This window comes from Portunus trituberculatus, chromosome 48 (assembly GCF_017591435.1).
Source record: "Portunus trituberculatus isolate SZX2019 chromosome 48, ASM1759143v1, whole genome shotgun sequence".
Classification (NCBI taxonomy): domain Eukaryota; kingdom Metazoa; phylum Arthropoda; class Malacostraca; order Decapoda; family Portunidae; genus Portunus; species Portunus trituberculatus.
In genome coordinates, this window is record NC_059302.1 from 10,902,956 (window position 1) to 10,925,924 (window position 22,969).

Here is a 22,969-nt window from a genome sequence, read left to right on the forward strand (position 1 = left end):
GGGTATCAGTAATGTGTTGGAAACATTCTCTCTCTCTCTCTCTCTCTCTCTCTCTCTCTCTCTCTCTCTCTCTCTCTCTCTCTCTCTCTCTCTCTCTCTCTCTCTCTCTCTCTCTCTCTCTCTCACACACACACACACACACACACACACACACACACACACACACACACACACACACACACACACACACACACACACACACACACACACACACACACTCACTCACTCACTCACTCACTCTCTTAGTGCCACCAATTCCTTGTGGAAATTAATAGTCTGTATATGGTGAAAAAAGAAAAGGATATTATTGTACTTATATCTTATACCTGTAGGTGCGCCTTGGCTCCCTGAACCCTCGGTGGTCCAGCTCCCTCATGCTGGGGGTTACAGCACAGTCCCCAGAGAAACTCCACCTGCCCAACACAGCCTTCGCCCTCAAGAGGAACACATGGATCATATCAGGAGACTCGGTCTTCTATAATGGAGTCAAAGTAAGTGGTGGACTGCATCCTCTAGACCAGTGGTTCCCAACCTTTTGGCACTCACGACCCCTTACCTAAAAGTTTGAAACCCATGTGACCCCCTACTTAGGGCTTACTGTCAGCAGCTTAATTTTCCTTTTGTTTTCTGTGAAGGCGTGGAAAAGAAACATCTAAAAAGCATTTAAAAATCCTGTAATCACACAGGCACATTCACAGGACACAAAGAGCTTAGCTCGGGCCCTGTAATACACTCACAGGCATGCATACATATACCCATAATATCGCCAAATGACATTGAACTAATGTAGCACACATGTTGTTTTGCACCGAAACAAAAAAACAGAATATAAGAGCATAAAAAATGTAATTGATGAGATAAAATTAATGAAGTACATGAGACTTACCGCAGGTCATTTGAGATGTGCTTCGAATTTTACGAAGCGGATCACGTCTGGCGAAGGAGAGCTTTCACATGAGACACACCGCGCTGCTGTACCCACCAGACTTTAAAGAGTATGACACCCACATGAAACACTCTAGAATTCACCCCTCATACATGGGAAGTTCAGAGGACACAGCAGTGTAGGGAGGGAGTGGAGGGCATGTGAAAGCTCTCCTTCGGCAGACGTGATCTGCTTCGTAAAATTCGAAGCACATCTCAACTGACCTGCGGTAAGTCTCATGTACTTCATTAATTTTACATCACGAATCACTTGTCTGCCGAAGCAAGCGTTCACATGAGATTTTGAAGCCATGTGGGTTCGTAATTAAATAACTGAGTTTAAACAATAAAGGAAACTAAAAAGAGAAATTTATCAAATTTAATAAACACAGGAAATAATTCAACTTTTTGTGCCATACATTCTAACCTACATTAGAACAGCTTCCTGAAATGTATCACAACTTGAGACAATTTCTTTGTCATAATATTTAGCAAAGGTGATTTCTCTTGACCACCCAGCCTTCGCCATGATGTGCGTAATGGGCACATTCATGGCTTTGGCTTTGGATGCCGCAGCAGACCGAACACTACCAGCTGAATACTTAGCTGTGTCTATGCCAGATAAATGAAGTACCGACCTGATTCAACGGGCAATGGTGTCCCAGGACACCTTGTGGGGCTTGATAAAATTAATAAGTAGGCTTTCACTGCCATTCTCAACGCCGCGTAGTCGTTCAGTCTGTGCAATATAGAACTCCAATGTTTCACAGACACAAAGCCTACTATCACTTGAGTATGCATGGAAAGTAACAATTCTGACATTGAAGGCAGGCCTACATTGTTTAATGTTTCCTTTTAACAAGACTGAAATAGAGTCCTTCTTAATTTGGATGCCACTCAACAACAATAGGTGCAACGTTTGCATACGAGCAGCTTGCGTGAGTGCCATTAACATGACAAGTTTAAACGTTAAGTCCTTTAATGAAAGAGAAGATAATGGATCCATGGTTCTCAGGTGCTGGAGCACTGGCTGGACATCCCAGGTCTCTGCAAATCTGGGTAAAGGTGGCCTTAAGTTAAAAACTCCTCTCAACAACCTGTTAACAAGCGGATGGTTACCAGCTCGACAACCATCTACTACTATTCCCAGAGAGGAAAGAGCCCCTCTAGCTGTATTAACAGAATCATAGCCCACTCCTCTATGGAAGGTATCAGACAAAAAATTGACAATATCAGCTACAGAGGGATTAAAGGGATTGATGCATTTCCTACCACAAAATTGTAGCCACCTAGTAATGTATGGCCGATACTGCTTTGCGGTTGCAGGTCTCCATGAGGCCATAATGATTTCTGTGCCTGCCAAAGATACTCCATATTCTCGCAAGTGTTCCCGGACAAGAGGCAGGCCAGCAGCCTTGTGTGAGTCATGATGGGGTGTTCCTCCAGTGTTGACGGCTGACGCAGTACATTCCTTCTCGGTATCAGAAGTGGCTCCTGATGAGCATCTTGATTAACACACCCATCCATGGTTGTGACGGCCAGAGTGGCACAATCATCCATCCTCGTGCCATCTCTGCCCGAATTTTCTGGAGGCATCTTGTGATTAAAGCAAATGAGGGAAAAGCGTAAATTAACTCAAACTGTGACCAATTAATTGAAAATGCATAAAAAAAATCAGCTTCTGGGTCAGGTAGCCACGAACAAAAGCGAGGCACCTGTTTGTTGAGCCTGGATACAAAAAGATCAATACTTGGAATCCCAAATCTTTTGCAAAGTTCTTGAAAGATGTCCTCATTTAATTTCCATTCATGCCTATCATTGAATTTCCTGGATGCAGCGTCAGCCAAGAGATACACTGCACCTGACACATGAGAACACATAATCCAAGCCTCATTCTTCACACACCAATCCCAAATTTGTAAACTAATGTCATTACACACAGCAGATCTCGTGCCACCCATTTCATTGACATAGCGAACAGCTGTCATGTTATCACAAAACACCCGAATATGTTTGCCTTTGATATAACTTGTGAATGACTGCAGTGTCAAAAATATGGCTATAAGTTCTTTGGCATTAATATGCAAATCCAATTCTAGAAAGGTCCACCTTCCATTAATCTGTTTTCCATTCAGAGAGCCTCCCCATCCTAAGTTCGAGGCATCAGTATACAGGTCTAATTCCGTGCCACTCCGAAAGATTCTTCTGTTTTGTATTGTAATGTTGTTCAACCACCAAAAGAGATCTGTTTTCATGTCATCAGTGATGTCCATCCATTTATTAAAGTTCCCTTTAACTTTTTTCAGTGCAGAAACCTTTGCAGATTCTAATTTCCTATAATGAAGTTTACCCATCTCAACAGCAGGAATGGCAGCAACTAGCAAACCTATTACTTGGGCCACATCCCTGATTCGAGCTCTACCACAACTATATAATTCCTCACAGCTGTGAATAAGTTTACATTTCCTTCGTTCAGGTAACGTGACCGTCATTGACTTAGAGTCAACGACATTACCCAGATATTCCAAACGTGTGGTGGGTATTAAAATAGATTTACTCTCATTAGTGCAGAAACCTAGCCTTCTGAGCATTTGTGCCATGGCATTTATACTCTCAAAACAGCCACTTAAGGAACTGTGGACAATAAGAGTGTCATCGATAAAACTAGTGATGACATGACCCATGTCCCTCAATTTAGCATAGACCGGTTTCATAAGTTTGGTGAACAAGCATGGACCTTCAGCAATCCCATTAGGAAGACAGGTAAATTGATAAATTCTCCCCTGCCATTTGAAGCACAGAAAATGCTGCTGCTCCTCAGCTATTTTGATTGTATAATAGGCATGTCTGAGATCAACTGAAGCCATGTAATCACCCTTGTTAATCAACCTGATAGCTTGTTCAAAATTTTCCATTTTGAAATGCAGATAGGGAATGTGTGCATTAAGCTTCTCTAGGTTGAGAATCATCCTAACACCACCATCTTTTTTCTTATGCAAGAAAATGGGAGAAAGAATTTGCCCCTCTAACCTTTGGGTTTCCCTGATGACTTTAAGATCTAACAGTTGAGATATTTCTTGGCAAATAATGCCTTTTTCCTCCTCATTAAAAATATATTCAACATTTTCATGAAATAAAAGACCAATATCATCAACATTAATGTTAAGATGGCAATGTGCAACAATGTCCATAATATGAGAATCATTGGTTAGTTTGCTCCATTCATTCACAAAATATTGAAGCCTACCAGCTTCAAAATGCTGACTTACTTTATTTATCGCCGAGGCATGGAGCATCCCCGGCCTCTGGAGTTTTTTGCATCCGAACTCAGTCGAAAGGAAGACTGCCGTTGTTCACCCTTGAATCCATACATATGCTGCCCATAAGGGTGGAACCTGGATGTAAAACCTTTGAAAGCAGAGTTACCCTGGGAGCCTCTTGATCTCCAACCACCAACCAACTCTTGATATAGAGGGCAGCTGTTTCTTATTGGTGAACTCGGTCTTCAATTTCTCCGATTCCTCAATGTGCTTCGCAGCCTGAGAAACGTCATCCCCAAATAAAAATTGAGTCATGGGAACTTTATCTGAGCAGAGGTGCACGTATTTCTGGTTTATCTCTCTCTTAATGAGGTTATTCTTATGATGAGCATTGCCCAGCAAGCCGAGAGCACCATTAAGCAGCCCAACTTCCTGGGCCACTTGTGGATGTCCGTTCTGAGCAAAAATTGTCCAACACTGTGAGAGACTTTGTCAAAATAGTGGCTGCCATAACAATGTCCTTACCAACACCCTTCATACGGAAGTCGGTCTTTTTCGCGTCAGGTTTTAGAGCATCCAAGACCTGAGTGTTACATTCCACTGGAGACCGCTTCACAGTTACTGGATCTCTTGGTAGCGTCATCCTTGAGAATTTCCTTGTACTCCTCTCTCAGTCCGTTATCAAAAACATGTTTCACCATGTCAGCCATCCGTCCATCAATCTCAGCCGCCACAGCATCCACAGGACCGTACATCTTGGCACACTGCTGAAGGACACTTACAGACCGCTGATCAGTCACTGTGTCCCCTTCATCATCCTCATTAGAGGAGGAGTGATCATTAGCAGTAAATCCAGAGAACTCAGCGGTCGAGGGAGAGGCAGAACGAAACATAGGTCTTCCGGTGTTTACATTGTTGGTGGGGACGTCGTCACCTTCACCACCATCAGTGCCCGAACATTTACCTTCTTTCAACTTGTTCATATCCCTCCGTAATTCAGCAATAGCGTCCATAACCACGTTCCAGGGCAGAGCAGGAGAAGCATCACAGTGGCCGTCAACCCGTGAAGTGGAAGGGAATGAAGTAGCAACATGGACCAGCATGCCCGTGTCGCCATCACCATGCGAACGGTTGTGTTCGTGCCGCCTAGAACTTCTAGAACGTTCCCGCTGAGAAGAACCACTATGAGAACTGCTGGAGCCCTTGCTGGAGTGCTTACGGGATGAGGAAGCCTTCGAATGTGAACTGGCATGTCCAGAACCGTCTTCCACACCCAAAAGTTGAGAATCGAGCAAACCAGAAGGCAAAGACATGATGACAGCGGCAGGCAGAAGAGGAGGCTGGTCAACATCAAGAGCTGTAAGCTCCAAAAAATGCACCAATTGGGCATGCACCCGCTCCTAAACGGATTACAGGTGTATAATCAGTCAGCTCCTAAACGGATAACAGACTGCGGCCAGCCTTTCCGCTCCGAAATGGATAACGGGAAGAAGGCTTAACCAGGCTTGATCGCCGGAACAACAAGGGACGTCTGGTAAGCGTGACAACAACGAAGCAACTGGTGGGTACAGCAGCGCGGTGTGTCTCATGTGAATGCTTGCTTCGGCAGACAAGTGATTTGTGATGTAAAATTAATATTATCCCAAGCTACTTCTGGCAAGGCTATGCGATTCCCCCACTGTCCCAGGAGGTCATGACCCACCGGTTGGGAACCCCTGCTCTAGACCTAATTACCTTTTTGAATTTTTTAGTGTGGATCAGCTCTAAGGTTTTTAGAAATATGAGAACTAAAGCCAGAAGTATCTGTTCAACAATAGCCATAAGACATTAGGTCAATTTTATTAATGCTGGTTATCTCTTCTGGAAACTGTCATGTTATTAGGAAGCTGGAATGATAGAATATTTGATCAGGTTTCTATATTGATGTTGGTTTCTTTTGGAAATTTTTATATTCTTGTAAAGTTTGAACTAAATATAGAAGAGTAATTCATTATTCTTACAAACTACATCTGCTTTCATTGTTGCAGATCAAGGGTCGGTACGGACCAGACCTTGACAGCCTGGCAGGTGGCCATGTGGTGGGGGTGCGAGTGGACCATGAGGCACGTCTCCACCTGCTGGTGAATGGCGTGGACCAAGGCGTAGCAGCCAAGGAGATCCCACCCACTGTCTATGTGGTGCTGGACCTGTATGGGCAGTGTCAGGAGGTGTGTGTTGTAGTCATCCACTTTTGTTCTGCAAGAATCTGACTGTGTTAATGTTAATGTTCTCTTTTCATATTTACATTTATCGATTAACACTTTAAAGGTGCAAGTGCTTTTATTCTTCCAAGTGAGCTTTGAACCAGCATATATTGTTTGGGAAAATTAATTTACTTATATTCTATGTAAACCCTACTCTTTTCAGATTAAATTTATTTATTTATTTATTTATTTATTTATTTATTTATTTTTTTTTATTTTTTTTTTTTTTTTTGTGTGTGTGTGTGTGTGTGTGTGTGTGTGTGTGGTGTGTGATGCTTGGTGTGTGGTGTGTGATATGTGGTGTCAGGTCTCTCTCTCTCTCTCTCTCTCTCTCTCTCTCTCTCTCTCTCTCTCTCTCTCTCTCTCTCTCTCTCTCTCTCTCTCTCTCTCTCTCTCTCTTAACTAACGGGTTAAGTTCCAAAAAAATCATTCGTTGCATGAATTTTCGTTAAGCGAACCAATTATAACAACTTTGACTTCTGACTTGAACTTCCATTGAGAGTAAACAAAGCGAGAGTACAGTAAAAGGTTTAGTGAGAGTAAAAATTATGAAGTTAAACATTTAAGCAGTTTAGTTTAAGACTAAGTCATTATAATGTACACTAATGTATGTATGTAAGTAACTTTATAATATTGATGATCTTAAGGGGACTGTCTGGTTAGGTTTAAAAAAAAAAAAAATTTAAACTAAAGAGGTACGTGGGTAATATTTTTTGGACTGATAGATGACTATTGCACGATGTTAGTTTAGTAGTTACAAGCAAATCAAAGCATAGATAACTGCATGAAAAATAAAAAATCTATTTTTGAAAAAAATTTTTCCTATAAACTTTGTCAGTGGAGAGCAGATTTCAACTCTGCCAGTACATATATGAAGTATGTGGTGTAACAAAACTTTTCATCCCATAGAATTTTGAATTTTTTATTTTGATGGCCATTATGATTTTTTTTTTTTTTTTTTTTTTTTTTTTTTTACATTGTGGCACAGAACATTTTTTTTCCAAATTCTATGAGATGAAAATGTAGCAGCTTCATTGAGCTTCAAAATGATATCTCAAAATTGAAAATCCATTGAGAAATGTGGGAGAAGATAGGAATTGAGTGATAAAAAAGTGGAAACTGAGAAAAAGGCAAAAAACCCCAGAGACATCATTTTCGTCTTCTATGACCCTGTACATTTATTTGGGTTAGATATTTTGTGCTCATACACCACCATGTGCATCATATGTGTTTTTTAGCCATGTTTAGAATAATCTGTAGGACTCATATGGCACCTGGCCTCCCCTACAATGACTGTAAGTATTAGTCACTCAAAGGGGTGGGTGTCCATGTATGGTCAGTACAACTTGTAATTTCCCCTTGCACCGTTTGTTTAGACATTGTAAGGCAAAAAAAGCAGGTAAAATAGGCTGGATTGTGGCTTGCAAGGTGTGAAACAATGGGGGAGATACTCAATACATCCTCCTGCCATCGCAGTCACATGGACACTGAAATGGAAGGGGAGAGGGTGTGTTCCTGTGTATGCCATAGTACTAAGTTGCCAGCGCCCAACTTTCCTTACCAAAGAAACCACTTTTCATGGCTTTTTTCGTGCTTATTATCATCATTTATGGTATAGAGAGTGGAAAGCCCCAGGCTGCAGTGGGTGTGGCAGGGGCCCTTTAAAGTTTAAATACCCCACGTATTTTAGCATATTTCCCCAAAATACTTCATCACTATGTTACCATATGTTCGGGGATGCTCTGGTGGTGTTTTGTGGATTTTCAATATTTTTCAGATTTTTCTGTATTATGGCGACCGGACGGTCCCCTTAAATTTATGAAGGGAGGGAGAGTAGAGTGGGAAATACGCTAGCTGGCAACCTGTGGAATGTAAACAAAAAGCGCATCATTGTACCGCATACAAAACTTATGTACCACATTTCCACAAGGCTTTCCATTTTATCCATTGCAGAGTCACAAGTTTGGGTGGTTCTTTTAGCTTGCAAGGAAGATACGGTCTCACCAGTCTTCTTAATAGAGCCTGCTGACTTGAAAATAGTAGAGACAATAGATGGAGTCAAGACATGGTGGCAAACAATGCTATTAGTTTTCTCGCCTTTCGTGTCTGTGAATCATATCCAGCTTCACTTCGTGAGTAAGAGACTTACTGGTCTTCTTAGCAATGCTAGGCGACATTGCAGGGCTGGTTGCTGGGTGTTTTGGTGGCATGTTAAGCGAGGGAAGACGAGCTGCTGCTGGACACTGTAATTGTTTTGTACTAAAAGCAGGGAAGGGTAGGGGAGTGAGTGCTGCGTGTTTTGTCCACAAGAGGCGCTGGTGTATTCAAAAGCTTGTCGGCTTGCGTGATACGGCGGGGCTTTCAAACTTGGAAAAAATTACCGGGATGAAATTTCATTAAAGCGAGTTTGGTGTTCGTTATACGAACAGATGGTAGTAAAAGGAAACGTTCGTTCTAGCGAAATTTCATTGTGTGAACGTTTGTTAATCGGGGGTTGCCTGTATTTACTTAGTTGTAGCATATGGGAGGGGAGCTATGCTCGTGCTGTCCCATCTCTGTTTTCCAAAACATTATCCAACTTCATCTTAAAGTTATGTGTTATTGTCGCTTCGTCACTTCTCTATCTAATGCATTCCAAGCTTCGACAGCTCTATGTGGAAACCTTTATATTTTCATATCCCTCCTGCATGTGCCCTTCTTCAGCTTCTTCCTGTGCCCGCTTGTGGATCACTCATCACACGTTACCAAATCTTCTTTGTCATACTCATCGATTCCTTCTATCAGTTTAAATGTTGCAATCAGATCTCTCCTTCTCTGTTCTAGGGACATTAGATCCAATCTTAAGTCTCTACTTATAAGGGAGGTCTTTCAGACTTGGAACCATCTTTGTTCCTTGCTGGATCCCCTCTAGCTTTTTGATATCCTTCTTCATATTCGGTGACCAAACCACTGTTGCATATTCCAACCTAGGGTGTATCATAGTTACAATAATCTTCATTATATCCTCATCAATGTATGAAAATGTTACTTGAGTAGATTATAAGTTTCCCCCACAATTTTACTTATGTGCTTTCCCAGAGACATACTGTCCATAACAATTATTACTAAGTCTTTCTCCATGTTTCTTTTTTTAATGTTTATTTTCCCCAACTTATAAACCCTGACTGATCTATTTTTGCTTTTCCCAAACTCCATTATGCTGCATTTCCTTATATTGAACTCCATTGTCCATCTCTTACCCCACCTATAGATTTTGTTTTAAGTCCTCTTGGAGCAAGTCACATTCCACATTTTCCTTCACCTGTTTCAGGATCTTTGCATCATCAGCAAACAGACTTGTGTAACTTTCTAACTCTTCAGCTATATCATTTATGTAACCAAAACTGATCCCTGAGGAACTCCACTGTAAACTTTTAGATGTAGATGTTCTGTCTCTAATGACAGTCCTCATCTCCCTTTCCTTCAGAAAATCCTCCACCATGCTAGCAATCTTCCTCCTATGCCTCCTTCTCTGAGTTTCCACATAAGTCTTTTGTGTGAAACTTTATGGAACACTTCCTTCATATCCAAGTAAACACATTCAGCTCATCCATCTTTTTCTTGTAGTATATCAATAACTCTTGAATAGAAATATATTAAGTTAGATGTATATGAACATCTTTTTTGAAAGCCAAATTGTTTGTCTTTTAACAAGTTACTGGTCTCAAAATATTCTACTCGCTTGTCTTTGACTGCCCTTTCACATATCATAGTCACCATACTTCTCAATGATACAAGTCTATAATTCATTGCATCCTCCCTCTTACCCACTTTTTAAATTGGAACTATATCAGCTCTTTTCTAGTCTGCAGGAACTTTGCCTTTTCTCAGCGAACAACTTATGATACTGTATATTCTGGTTTTTAACTCACTGCTACACTTTCAATATCCAGTTTGACATACAATCCAGTCCAGCTGCCTTTTTTACATCTAATTCATTCAACATCGTTTTCTCTCCATGAACAGATACACAGATCTCATCCAAGGTGTTGCCAATTATATTTGTCTCCTCACAATGATTAAAATCGTCCTCCCTGGTGAAAAATTTCTGGAAAGTTATTTATAACCTCTGCCATTTTTGTGAGCTTTATGCATTCCAGTTAGTTCTCTTCCAGTTTGCATATCCCATCTTAGTTTCTTAATTTACTGGTCATAAATCAATAAAATAATTTTGGTTTTTCCTTACATTTTTTCCGCTATATCTTTCTCATAGTTTCTTTTTACTTCTCAGCATAATCTCATGTAATCATTTCCAGCATTTTTATAATCTTACTACAAATCTGGTGGTTTCTTTCTCCATTTATGCCTCATTCAGTCCCACTTACTTATTGCCTCCAGTTTGATCATCACATGATCACTCTTTCCTAGAAGGCTGTCATAGGTGACATTTTCTATACTTTGAGGGTCTTTCGTGAAGACCAGGTCCAGTCTCGATAGTTGATCACCTCCTCTAAATCTTGTTTCAGTTCCAATCCATTGGATTAAAGTGTTTCCATGACTAGCTTCAACATTTCACCCCCATGATTTGTCACTTCCTTCGGTTGTCCACTCCTCCCAATTTACTTCTTTACAGTTAGTTACCCATGATGGTTAGGTTTTCACAATTGCTTAAAAGTCCCTCCATGTCAACTAATGATTCAGTTTGCATTCTCCTGTGCTCCTTTATGTTCCACGACCGTGTCTTTGGGGAAGAGGGAGCAGGCAAGCCAGACGGGGAAAGATAGTAGTCAGGATGGGCAGAGATGGCAGGTTGCGAGGGGAAGGAAAGCGGAGGCAGTTAGGGAGGATAGGACTAAACCTGTTGAGTGTGAAAATAGGTTCGGTTTGTTGGAGGGGGAGGGGGAGAGTGAAAGTGAGAGTGGAGTGAATGAAGTGGTTGTGGTGAGTGAAAGGAGAAAGAAGGGGGTAGAGGAGAGGAGGAGGATGGTTGTGCCTAGCACACCTCAGGTGTGTGTGGTGGGTGACTCTCAGGTTAGGTATTTAGATAGCACTTTCTGTGGGAAAGACAGGGATAGGAGGACGAACGTGTGTATGCCTGGTGCAGGTGTGAAGGCAGTGAGTGAGGAGGTGCAGAAGAGGGTTGGGGGGATGGAGAGGGAGGGTGTAGTAGTTTTGCACGTAGGTGGGAACGATGTCAGAGCAGGTGGGTCGGAGGAGTTAGTGGCAAGATTTCGGGAAATGTTAGGCAAGATAAGGGAGAGTGGTAGGAGGTGTGTAGTGTCAGGAATCTTGCCTCGTGTGTATGTTAGCAGGAATGGTTGTCTAGAGCCATTGGTGTGAATGATCGGGTAAAAGGGATGTGTAAGGATGTGGGTGTCAGCTTTGTGGATGTATGGGATAGGTTCTATGGGCGAAGGGATTTGTATGCTAGGGATGGTGTGCATCTGAGTAGGAAGGGTGTGGATGTGCTGAGTGGATGTCTGGAGGGGAGTTGGGATGGAGTGTAGGGGGTGAGGTAGCAAATGCATTCCAGAAGAAAGATGCTAGACATAAATTAGATAGGATAAACAGAGATAGTGAAAAGATTAGGAAAGATTTCCAGGTGCAAATAGGAGAGAATAAGATTAGGATTCCAAATAAGGAGACAGCATCTAGGAAGGTAGCAGGACTTAAATGTTTTTATGTAAATGCCAGGAGTCTTAGGAACAAGAAGGACGAGTTATCTAGTTATATAGTTGAGGAGGACTTAGATGTTGTATGTGTCACAGAGGCATGGGTAAATGAGGAAAAGTTTAGGAAAATAGGAAAGAATATGAAGTAGATGGATACATTATGTATTTACACCAGAGAATTGGTAGGATAGGTGGAGGAGTAGTTATTTATGTAAAAAAATCCTTCATTTCCAGTCAGGTTAATGGTATTAAGGTAGATAACAGAGTAGAGTCCTTATGGCTGGATGTTAGAGTAAACAAAAGTAAGGTTATTAGAGTAGGAGCTTTTTATAGACCACCTAACCAGTCAGCAGATGTAGACAACCTTATGGTAGATGAGATAAATAGGGGTGTACTAGTCAGACAATTATCTTAGGGATTTTAATCTTAAGTCAGTAAACTGGGAGAGGATGGTAGGAGATGCTAGTGAAAATAAGTTTATGGAAAGTTTTCAGGATAACTATTTAGTGCAGATGGTAGATAAACCTACTAGGGGGAGGAAGGTTTTAGACATAGTACTAACAAATATTGAGCATTGTTTAAAGGAAGTTGAGGTAGGAGAGACTTTAGCAAACAGTGACCATCATATAATTAGATTTATCATTAATTCCAGTAGGGATAATATAGTGAATAAGACTAGAGTCCCAAACTATCAGAAAGGCAATTATGGTAGGTTACGTCAGTTATTAGGAGAGGTAAACTGGGAAGATAGTTTTGGAAATAAAACTGCACAGGAGATGTGGGATATTTTTAAGGTTGTAGTAAAGGGTATAGTGATGCAGTGTATCCCTTACAAAGATATAAGGCAGAGAAACAGGAAGCCATTATGGTGGACTCATGAGATAGGTAGCCAGATCAGAGAGAAGAAGAGGGCATACAGAGAGTTGCAGAAAAGTGGGGAAGATGTAGATTTGATTAGGTACAGACAGGTCAGAGATGATTTGAGTAAGGTTATAAAAAAAGTAAAAGGCAGGCAGAGATAAAACTAGCTAGAGCTGGGAGTAAAGATCCCAAAAAATTATATAGTTATTACAAGGTCAGTGATAAAAGAAATAAGGATAGGATTGGACCACTCAGAAAAGATGGTGTAGTAGTGGATCAAAATGAAGACATAGTAGAATTATTGAATGAACAATTTTCTTCAGTATTTACTAGGGAAAGAATAGGAAATCCTGTTACAAACAGTGCGATAAGTAGTTTAAGAGCTTTAGAAAATATTGATATAAAACCGGGAGTTATTAGGAAATTTATTCTTGAACTAGACGATAGGAAAGCTAGTGGTCCTGATGAGCTACATGCCAGAGTACTTAGGGAGGGTGTAGACAGTATTTCTGAAGCACTTAAGTTAATCTTTGAAAGATCACTTAGGTTTGCTGAGATACCTCAGGAAGTTAGCTAATATTACTCCAATATTTAAAAAAGGTAGGAAGGATGATGCGAATAATTATAGACCGATCAGTTTAACTAGTATAGTATGTAAGATACTAGAGAAAATCATTAAGGGTAGTATTTGGGAGCATTTAAATGAGAATAGATTAATTAGAGATACCCAACATGGCTTTAGATCAGGGAGGTCCTGTCTTACAAATTTGCTCGATATCTTAGAATATATTACCAAGGAGTTAGATGATGGAAATAGCATAGATGTTATATATCTAGATTTTAGCAAGGCGTTTGATAAGGTACCGCATAGGAGGCTAGTGTACAAATTGAGACTACATGGGATAGGGGTAGGTTAGTTGATTGGATTAGTGAATGGCTTTCTGATAGGAAACAGAGAGTAGTATTAAATGGGGCAATGTCTGAGTGGAAGGAAGTGGTTAGTGGGGTACCCCAAGGATCAGTGCTAGGACCTCTTCTTTTCTTGGTGTACATTAACGATTTAGATATAGGAATTAGTAGCAAAGTATCAAAGTTTGCAGATGATACTAAGATAGCATGTGCAGTACAGGGTGAAAAGGACAATTACAGAATACAACGAGACCTGGACAGGCTGATAGCATGGGCAGACAGGTGGCAGATGGAGTTTAATTCTAAAAGTGTCAGGTTATGCATTTAGGTAAAGACAACACAAACTTTAACTATGAGATGGAGGGATGTTGGCTAGAGGCAGTAGAGGAAGGAAAGGATTTAGGAGTAGTGATAGACAGGACTATGAAATTTTCAAAGCAATGTTTAGAAGCAAGAAATAGGGCAAATAGGATCCTGGGTTTTATAAATAGAAATGTTAGTTATAAAAGTAAGGAAGTGGTGCGTAGCTTATATAATTCCTATGTTAGGCCCCATTTAGAGTATTGCATACAGGCCTGGTCACCCCATTATAGGCAGGATATCAACATGTTAGAAGCAGTTCAGAGAAGAGCAACTAGGATGATACCAGCATTAAAGCGCCTGGAGTATAGAGATAGATTAAAGGAATTAAACATGTTTTCATTTGAGAGGAGATGTATAAGAGGGATATGATAGAGTTATTTAAAATGTTCTCAGATACAAACTACATAGATGTGAGATCTTTCTTTACCTTAGAGGAGGGAAGTAGGACTAGAAATCATGGCAGGAAGATTAGAAAGCAAGGCTGCAGGTTAGATATAAGAAAATATTTCTTTAGTCATAGGGTGGTAGACTTCTGGAATGCATTGCCAGAGAGGGTTGTAAATAGCACTAGTTTGACAATGTTTAAAAACAGATTAGATAAGCACTTAAATTTATTAGATTTATAATTATGTATAGCGCTGCATGATAGTTTTTATAAGAAATTTACTATAGTTAAACAAGACATGATCCCCATGTATGGGGACCACAAATTGTAGAGGATTTCGCTGCAGGACTTACCCCTGTTAATGGGCCAAATATTTAGAATTAGTATATAATGTATTGTGTACTTGTAAGTGTATCTTTAAGTACTGATGACGAGGTCGCTGTGCGACTGATACAGGATAACCTAGATGGGCCCTGGTGGCCCTTTGTTATCCTATTATTTATGTTATGTTATGTTATGTTATGACACAGAAAACAGCAAAATTTCTTGTGGCATTTCTCTCACAATAAATGTTCACTTATCAATTCCACATCATATCTCCCATAAATAGCTTCATCTGCTAGTAGAGTTTTCTTGGTTTCATGACACCACTTCCTTGTTTGTTAATTCTTGACTTCTTCCATACGTCATACTTCCCATCCCCAATATTTAAATACTCAATGGATTTATTTAACTTTGTCTTTGCCAGCCCTACAATATCAGGCTCATTTCTTTTGAGATATTCAGTATATGCTATGATCAACCTTTAAGGTGGTTGGATGATTGTAGAATCTGAGTAAATTGAGGTTTATAGGTTATTGCCAGTATATATTACATATACAAAAGTTTCAGTTAGTTATTGAAAATATACAATACTGTTCTTTTTGCAGATATTCTTCTTGGTCAGCAACCTTACTTATATATTTTTAAAATAGTACCTGGCTAATGATAAGTGTACAACACATAAAGGAGAATTTTGTTGCAACATTCAGTTACTTTATAGGGTTATAGGGAGTCACCCCTTGATTTGCCTCACTCCCTCTGGAAGGGAGTATCGACATTTCAAGGGTGACTTGAACATTGTTACAAATACTCCCCTCCCCCCCAAAGATAATCCATGGCTGGTCAGAGGTTGAGTCAGTTGGGTTGGCAGGTGGTCCTGCCTGAATGCAGTGAGATGGGACGAGGTTTACCTTCAGGAGATGAAACAGGGGCAAGTGCATCTGGTGGAGGCACAATGTGAAGGGAATCATTGGCCAGAGGTGCTGCGGGTGTAGGTTCCTCTTCCTCCAGGTAGACAGGCTTCAAGTAGTCGATGGACACACAGTCACTCCTCCCAGCGATACTGAGACAGTGCGCCTTGTGGTTGTGCTCCAGGATAGTGTACAGTCCACGGTAAGGGTGGATGAGGGGTGACCTATGAGTGCCATTTCTCATGAAGACATACTGCACTTGCAGGCATTTATCATCTTGGGAAGATGCCATGGAGGAGATGTTGAGTGCTTTTTGAATGCATGGGCGGTACTTTGCAACAGCATGGTGCAGTCTGGTGGGGTGGTTGAATCTGCAGAGGCATCAAAAATCAGAAAGAACTTCCCCAGCACAGTGAGAGCTTCCCGGAAGACCATCCCAGCAAGAGAAACTTGTAATCCCTCTTTGGGGGATGTTCAGATCCTGAGGAGAACCCAGGCAAGTTGGACCTTCCAATCAGGCCCAATACAGCGCGGCATCAATGCTGCTTTCAGAGTGCAATGTGACCGCTCCACCATACTCTTGGTTTCTTGGTTGTATGTGTATCAATTTTCCCAAAGATATCCACAGTTGAGATGTGAAAGCAGGTCCTCATTCGGAGGTAATGTCGTCTGGAATGCCATAACAACTGATCCATCTGTGCAACAGAGCTTCTGCAGTCTCAGGCAGTAGTATGCTGCATGGGAATTGCCTCTGCATAGTGCACTCTGTGGTGGTGAAGATATACTGAGCGCCATCTGAAAGCGGAAGTAGGCTTACCACATCAATGTGAAGATGTCCAAAATGATGTTCTCTGATTCAGTGTGACAGCCTATTTTGCTCATCTGGCAGCCAACACAGCATCAAGCCCACCACTTGATATCCTCGTTCATCCCATGCCAGATGAACTTGTCCATCATTAGATGAGCAATTGGTGCAATAGGCCATGGACAATATTGAAGATTTTTTGGTGGAAAGACTTCAAAATAAGGGGGCATGGGTGATTGGTGCTTACATCATAGAGAATGGTGCAGTCTACACTGCTGACAGGACATCCTCCCATTGGAAACTTTGTATCGGCATTTTAAGGGTGACTGGAACATTGTTACAAATCATTTACATTAGTATACATCACTTTTAGTTTTTGCATCCCTCTGCTCTAGTTTTTATATACCATTTCCGTATTTTCATATTCATCACTTTTCAGTAAAATACTCTTTTCTCCTCTGCCTCCATTCTTTCCTTGTTTTTCTTTAGCCTCAGTCCACAATTCATTTACTTTTGTTTGCCCTTTTTTTTTTTTTTTTTTTTTTTTTTTTTTTTTACACCGTGTGGGCTTTTCACGGGGCTAAAGGGGATACTTTTTTATGGTACCTTCTATCTCAAAGCCCACCCGCTAGGAAACCATTGCCCTGAGTGAGGAAGCCCTACACACACTCGGACCGTGGACAGGATTCGAACCCATGCGTTTGGAGACCCCTCGAACCCCAAAGCACACATGGTTCCACTGTACTGTTAAGGGCTTTCTTGATGCATATATTTTTGTACTCCTCTTTTTCTTGCTAGTTTTACTCACCCTTGCTAATGCATCTTCAGCATCTACTTGTGACTTAAATTTTATTTTTAATGGCCATGATTTCCCCTGCTCATATTTTCCTAACCTCCCAGATTCCTCAACTTAATTTTCTGGGTTGCTGTCATCACTCTTAACTTCCATTAATATCTTGGTAATATTGGCTCTCTACTCTTTCTCTTTCATACACAGGTAGCAAGTCATCTTCTTTCATTTAAAAAATCAGTACACATTTATTTATTTATTTATTTTATTTATTTATTTATTTTTTTTTTTTTGTCCATAGTGTTTCTTACCATATTTTCATTTTCCTTAATTACTTTAACAAATGATTCATGTGCCCTCTCCTCCAGCTGTTGATTTACATTGTTTCTAAAATTTTCCTGCACTACTTCTCTCTGATTTTTCCATTCATCCTGTCTTTTTTCCATCTTTTTAACTCCTTCTGAACTAACTTCAACATTATCATTAGTTTCCTGCAAGGTTACCTCATAATTAGTACATTTGGCCTTAATTTCAGGATTTTCACTTTAGTTTTTCCAAGGTTTGTTTCATCTCCCTATTTTACTTAACAGTACAGTACTCTTATATTTACTATGTTTCCTTTTCATTTCATTAGTATCCTCAATTATCAGATTCTGCTTGTCTAAGATACCAGAGAGTAATTCTTTTAAAGCTCTTATCTTCCTCTTAACATTTATGATTCTTCTCATGTTATCCTCTCCTGGGCAATTCGTGAAAAGTCTCTTCTTCCGCTTAACTCATCAATTTGTCTTAATCCCAAAGAAATTTCAAGAGATATTGCCCTTTGCCACATACTTGGGGTACTGGCCCAGGGTTCATCCTTGTTTAAATTGTTTCACAGTCTCTCCATTGCAGGGAGTGGCACCACCATCAGCCTCATTATCCATTTTCCTTTTTCTTTCTCATAAAATGCAAAAACAATAAGATAACATCTGACTAGGACATGCACTATCACCTCCTCCCCTCCCTCTCCCACCACACAACCAGGCAAAGTGTACCTGACATGCACTACTCTGTACTGGTCAGCACTACTCTGAGACATCTGGCTCCTGTCATGTCCAGGGTGTGTGTGTGTATTTACTTAGTTGTAGTTTTACAGGGCCTGGGCTTTACGCTCGTGTAGCCCCGTCCCTATATCTACACTTATCTAATTTTTCTTTTAAAACTATGCACACTCGTTGCTGACACCATTTCTTCACTCAAACTGTTCCACGTCTCAACACATCTTTGTGGGAAACTATATTTTTTTAACATCTCTCAGACATATTCCCTTTCTCAGCTTTTTACTATGCGATCTTGTGCTTTGAAAGTCATATTCTTCTCTCAGGATCAATTTCTCATTATCCACTTGGTTCATTCCGTTGATCAATTATAAACCTGTATCAGATCCCCTCTCTCCCTTCTCTGTTCCAGGGTTGGTAGATCCATAGGTTTTAGTCTCTCCTCATATGTCATCCCTTCAAATTCTGAAACCATTCTTGTAGCCATTTTTTATAGTCTCTCCAACTTCCTTATGTGTTTCTTTTTATGGGGGGTCTACACTACTCCTGCATATTCCAATCTGGGTTTTATTATAGTACTTATCAATTTCTTCATCATTTCTTTGTCCATGTAGTGAAATGCTAATCCAATATTCTTTAGCAAATTATATGTCTCTGAAAATTCTATCATATAATATGGCTTACTGGTTGATTGTTTTCTTCCATTGTCACTCCTAAGTCCTTTTCCTTTTTTACTTTCTCTAGTTCTACTCCATCTCCCATCTTATAGATTTCCACGGGTCGTCTTTCACTCTTTCCCATTTCCATGACATGGCTTTTGTCCACATTGAATTCCATTTCCCACTTTTTACTCCATTCCCAGATCTTATTTAGGTCTTCCTGCAGTATTTCACAATCCTCTTTTTGCTTTATAACTCTGCACAGTTTCGTATCGTCCGCAAACAGATTTATGTAGCTGTTCACTCCTGGCATGTTGTTTATATATATATGAGGAAAAGTATTGATGCCTATACTGATCCCTGTGGCACTCTGCTTTCTACTGCTCTCCACTTGGAGTTCATATCTTTAACTACCTTCTTTATTTCTCTCCCCCTCAAATAATTTTCCATCCATCTCAATGTGCTTCTTTTTAAGCTACCCTTCTCCTCTAACTTCCACAGTAATCTTGCATGTGGCACTTTATCAAATGCCTTTTTAAATCCAAATAAATACAATCAACCTATCCCTCTCTCTCTTGTACTCTATCAACTATTCTAGAATAGAAACTCAGTAAATTAGTTACACGACTGTCTTTTCTAAAACCAAATAGGCTATTTGATATTAATTTGTTGTCTTCAAGGAACTCGATCCATTGTTTCTTTATTATTCTTTCACACATCTTGCATATTACACTAGTTAGTGATACCAGTCTGTAATTTAAAGGTTCTTCCTTCCTTCGCTCTTATGTATGGGAACCACCTCAGCTCTTTTCCATTCTACTGGTACTGTTCCATTTTCTATTGAGCATTTTATGATGTTGTATATAGGACTTGCTAGTTCTTCCCTACATTCTTTCAGTATTCTGCCTGAGACTTCATCCAGTCCCATTGCCTTCTCTTCATCCAGTTCCTTCATTAACTCTTTTATTTCAAGCTTGGTTACTTTAATCTCTTTCATATAGATTGTCTCTCTATTACCCTGTGGCCTTTCAAATTTGGATTCCTTAGTAAAGACCTGGAATTTATTATTTAATAGTTCTGCCATACTTTTTGGGTCTTCCACCATCCCATTCTCTCCTTTTAACCTTTCTATTGTTTCTTTTTGCCTAATTTTTCCATTTATGAATCTGTAGAACAATTTTGGTTGCTCCTTACATTTTTCGACAATGTCCTTTTCATAGTTCCTTTCCTCATCCTTACTCACCTTAACATATTCATTTCTCACTGCCTTGAAGTTTTCCTTATTTATTTACTGGATTTCTATTTCTCCTCCACCTTTTCCATGCTCCATCTCTTTTCTCCTTTGCCCTAGCACACCTTGCGTTAAACCAATCTTTCTCTCCTTCTTTAGGTCTATATTTCGGGACATATTCCCTGACTCCTGTTTTGTATATTTCCAAAAATAAGTTATACTTCTCTTGCACTGTCTCTGAGTTTTCCATCTCCTCCCAGTTTACGTTTTAAAATAGTTCTTGAGATTCTCAATATCAGCCTTTCTGTAATTTAATCGGTCTCCTTTGTATGAATCGTCTCTATCTTCCTTTCCCTCTTCTATATCCATTTCTAATATTACATGGTCACTCTTTCCCAATGGGCACTTATATCTTATATCATCATTCATTTGTATACCCCTTGTAAAAACTAGGTCCAATCTCGCCGGCTCGTTGTTTCCTCTGAATCTTGTGTTTTCCTTTACTCTTTGGTCCATCATATTATCTATCATTAGGTTCAGGAATCTTTCTCCCCAGGCTTCTTCCCCCATACCACTTTCATAATTTTCCCAGTCCACTTCTTTACAGTTGAAATCTCCTACTAATATCACTTTTCTTCTTTAATGATTCTCGTTACACTCCTTATTGTGTCATCTATCATGGTCTTTATATTCTTGATTGGTCCATGAATTTGTTTTTGGTAGCACGTATGCTACAATGATTGTTAACTCTTTTTTTATTAGTATGCATCTTAACATACAGTACTTCTGCTTTTCCTTCCCCACATTCCACTTGGTTTACTACCATCTCCTTCCTTAACATGACTCCTCATCCTACTTTACCCCCTCTGTCTCTCCTATGTACATTAGACCTATTCTCCAAGTCTATTTTGATTGTCTCATTTAGTTTTGTTTCAAGCAGGCATACAATATCCAGTTCTTCTTTCTTTATGTAATCTCTTAATTCTAATTTACTTGATAAAACTCTGTCTATGTTCATATACATCATTTTTAGTCTCTTGCCTTTATCACTTCTAGTTAAACTTGTTCCATTTTTTCGTCTTCCTTCTCTTTTATATACCATTTCCTTATCCTGTCTCCTAGAATTTTCCAAAAAATGCCTTTTTTTTTTTCCTCTTCTGACCTTGCATTATTTTTTTCCCTTACTGCTGCTGCCAGTTTGTTGTATCTCTTCCTTTCTTCCTCATTTCTATTTTTCTTTATATATATATATATATATATATATATATATATATATATATATATATATATATATATATCCTTGCAACCTTCTGTTTCTCTGAGTTTAGTTGTTCTATATAATATTTCTTCTGTTGCTGCTTGTGATTTTAGTAGTATCTTAATTGGTCTCATTGTTCCTTCTTGATAAGGTCCCATTCTGTGTATTTCTTTTACTTCCTCTTCTAAGTTCTGCCTATCTTCGTCATTTAGATATTTTAGTAGGTCTTTGACTGATTTCATTTCTTGTTTTTCTCTTGGTCTATATTTTACATTTTTTTCTTTTAGTCCAAATACGATTACACTTTTTTTTTCTGCGATTTCCCTAACTAGATTTCCTTTTTTCTTGAGGACTCCTATCATTTTGTTTGTCATTTTTTCATCTCTTTCTTTTAGTTGTTCTTGAATCACCTCCTGAAAATCATCTTTATCTTTCTTATCTTGGACTCTTCATGCTTGTACTTCTTTTTTAATCACGTTCTGTACTCTTTCCTCTGTGTGTGTGTGAGTATTGTATTCATGGTCGCTTGCTGGGCATCCAGCCAGCCTTCCCTATTATGAAGCGAACTCAGAGCTCATAGACCGATCTTTGGGTAGGACTGAAACCACACCACACTCCACACACCGGGAAAGTGAGGCCACAACCACTCAAGTTACATCCCATACCTACTTTCTGCTTGGTGAACTACACATTAAGAGGCTTACCCATTTGCCTCGAATCCGGTCCTTCTTGGTTGTGAGCTGAGTGTGCTAACCATTACATTATGTGTATTTACCTAGTTGTATTTTACCTAGTTGTATTGTACAGGGTTTGAGTGGGGCTCATAGTGTCCTGTCTCCATATCTTCTTTTATCTAGTTTTTTCTTTAAAGTTATGCACACTATGTACTGTGACAATTCCATTATCCAATGCATTCCATTTTTCCACCGTTCTGTGTGGAAAACTGTATTTTCCAATATTCTTCACACACTGCCTCATCCTGATCTTTTCATGTCCTCTTGTCTTTCCATCTTCTTCTGTCAACAACACCAGGTCTTTTTTGTCTATCTTTTCAATATCATTTACTATCTTATACATTGTTATTAGGTCCCCGCATTCTCTTCTTTTCTGTAAGGTTGGCAGTCCCATTTCCTTCAGTCTTTCTTCATATGTGAGGTCCTTTAATTCTGGCACCATCTTTGTAGCAATCTTCTGTATCCTTTCCAATTTTCTCGTATTCTTTTTAGAGCTCAGAGACCATACCACTGCTACATATTCCAGCCTTGGGCGTATCATGCTTGTGATGATTTTTTTTCATCATATCTTTATCCATGTAATGAAATGCCACTCTTATATTAGTCAAAATCTTATATGATAGT

The 22,969-nt window shown here is 39.7% G+C and overlaps 1 protein-coding gene across 1 annotated transcript in view; it reads left to right on the plus strand.

Moving 5' to 3' along the window:
• The window catches only part of LOC123498815 (neuralized-like protein 4), a 127,262-nt gene that overhangs the window by 89,945 nt on the left and 14,348 nt on the right, over positions 1-22,969 (plus strand). Inside the window, exons 19-20 of the mRNA XM_045246245.1 lie at positions 333-491; positions 6,212-6,391. Of these exons, the coding sequence (XP_045102180.1) occupies positions 333-491; positions 6,212-6,391 (339 nt within the window). The remainder of the gene's footprint in view (positions 1-332; positions 492-6,211; positions 6,392-22,969) is intronic.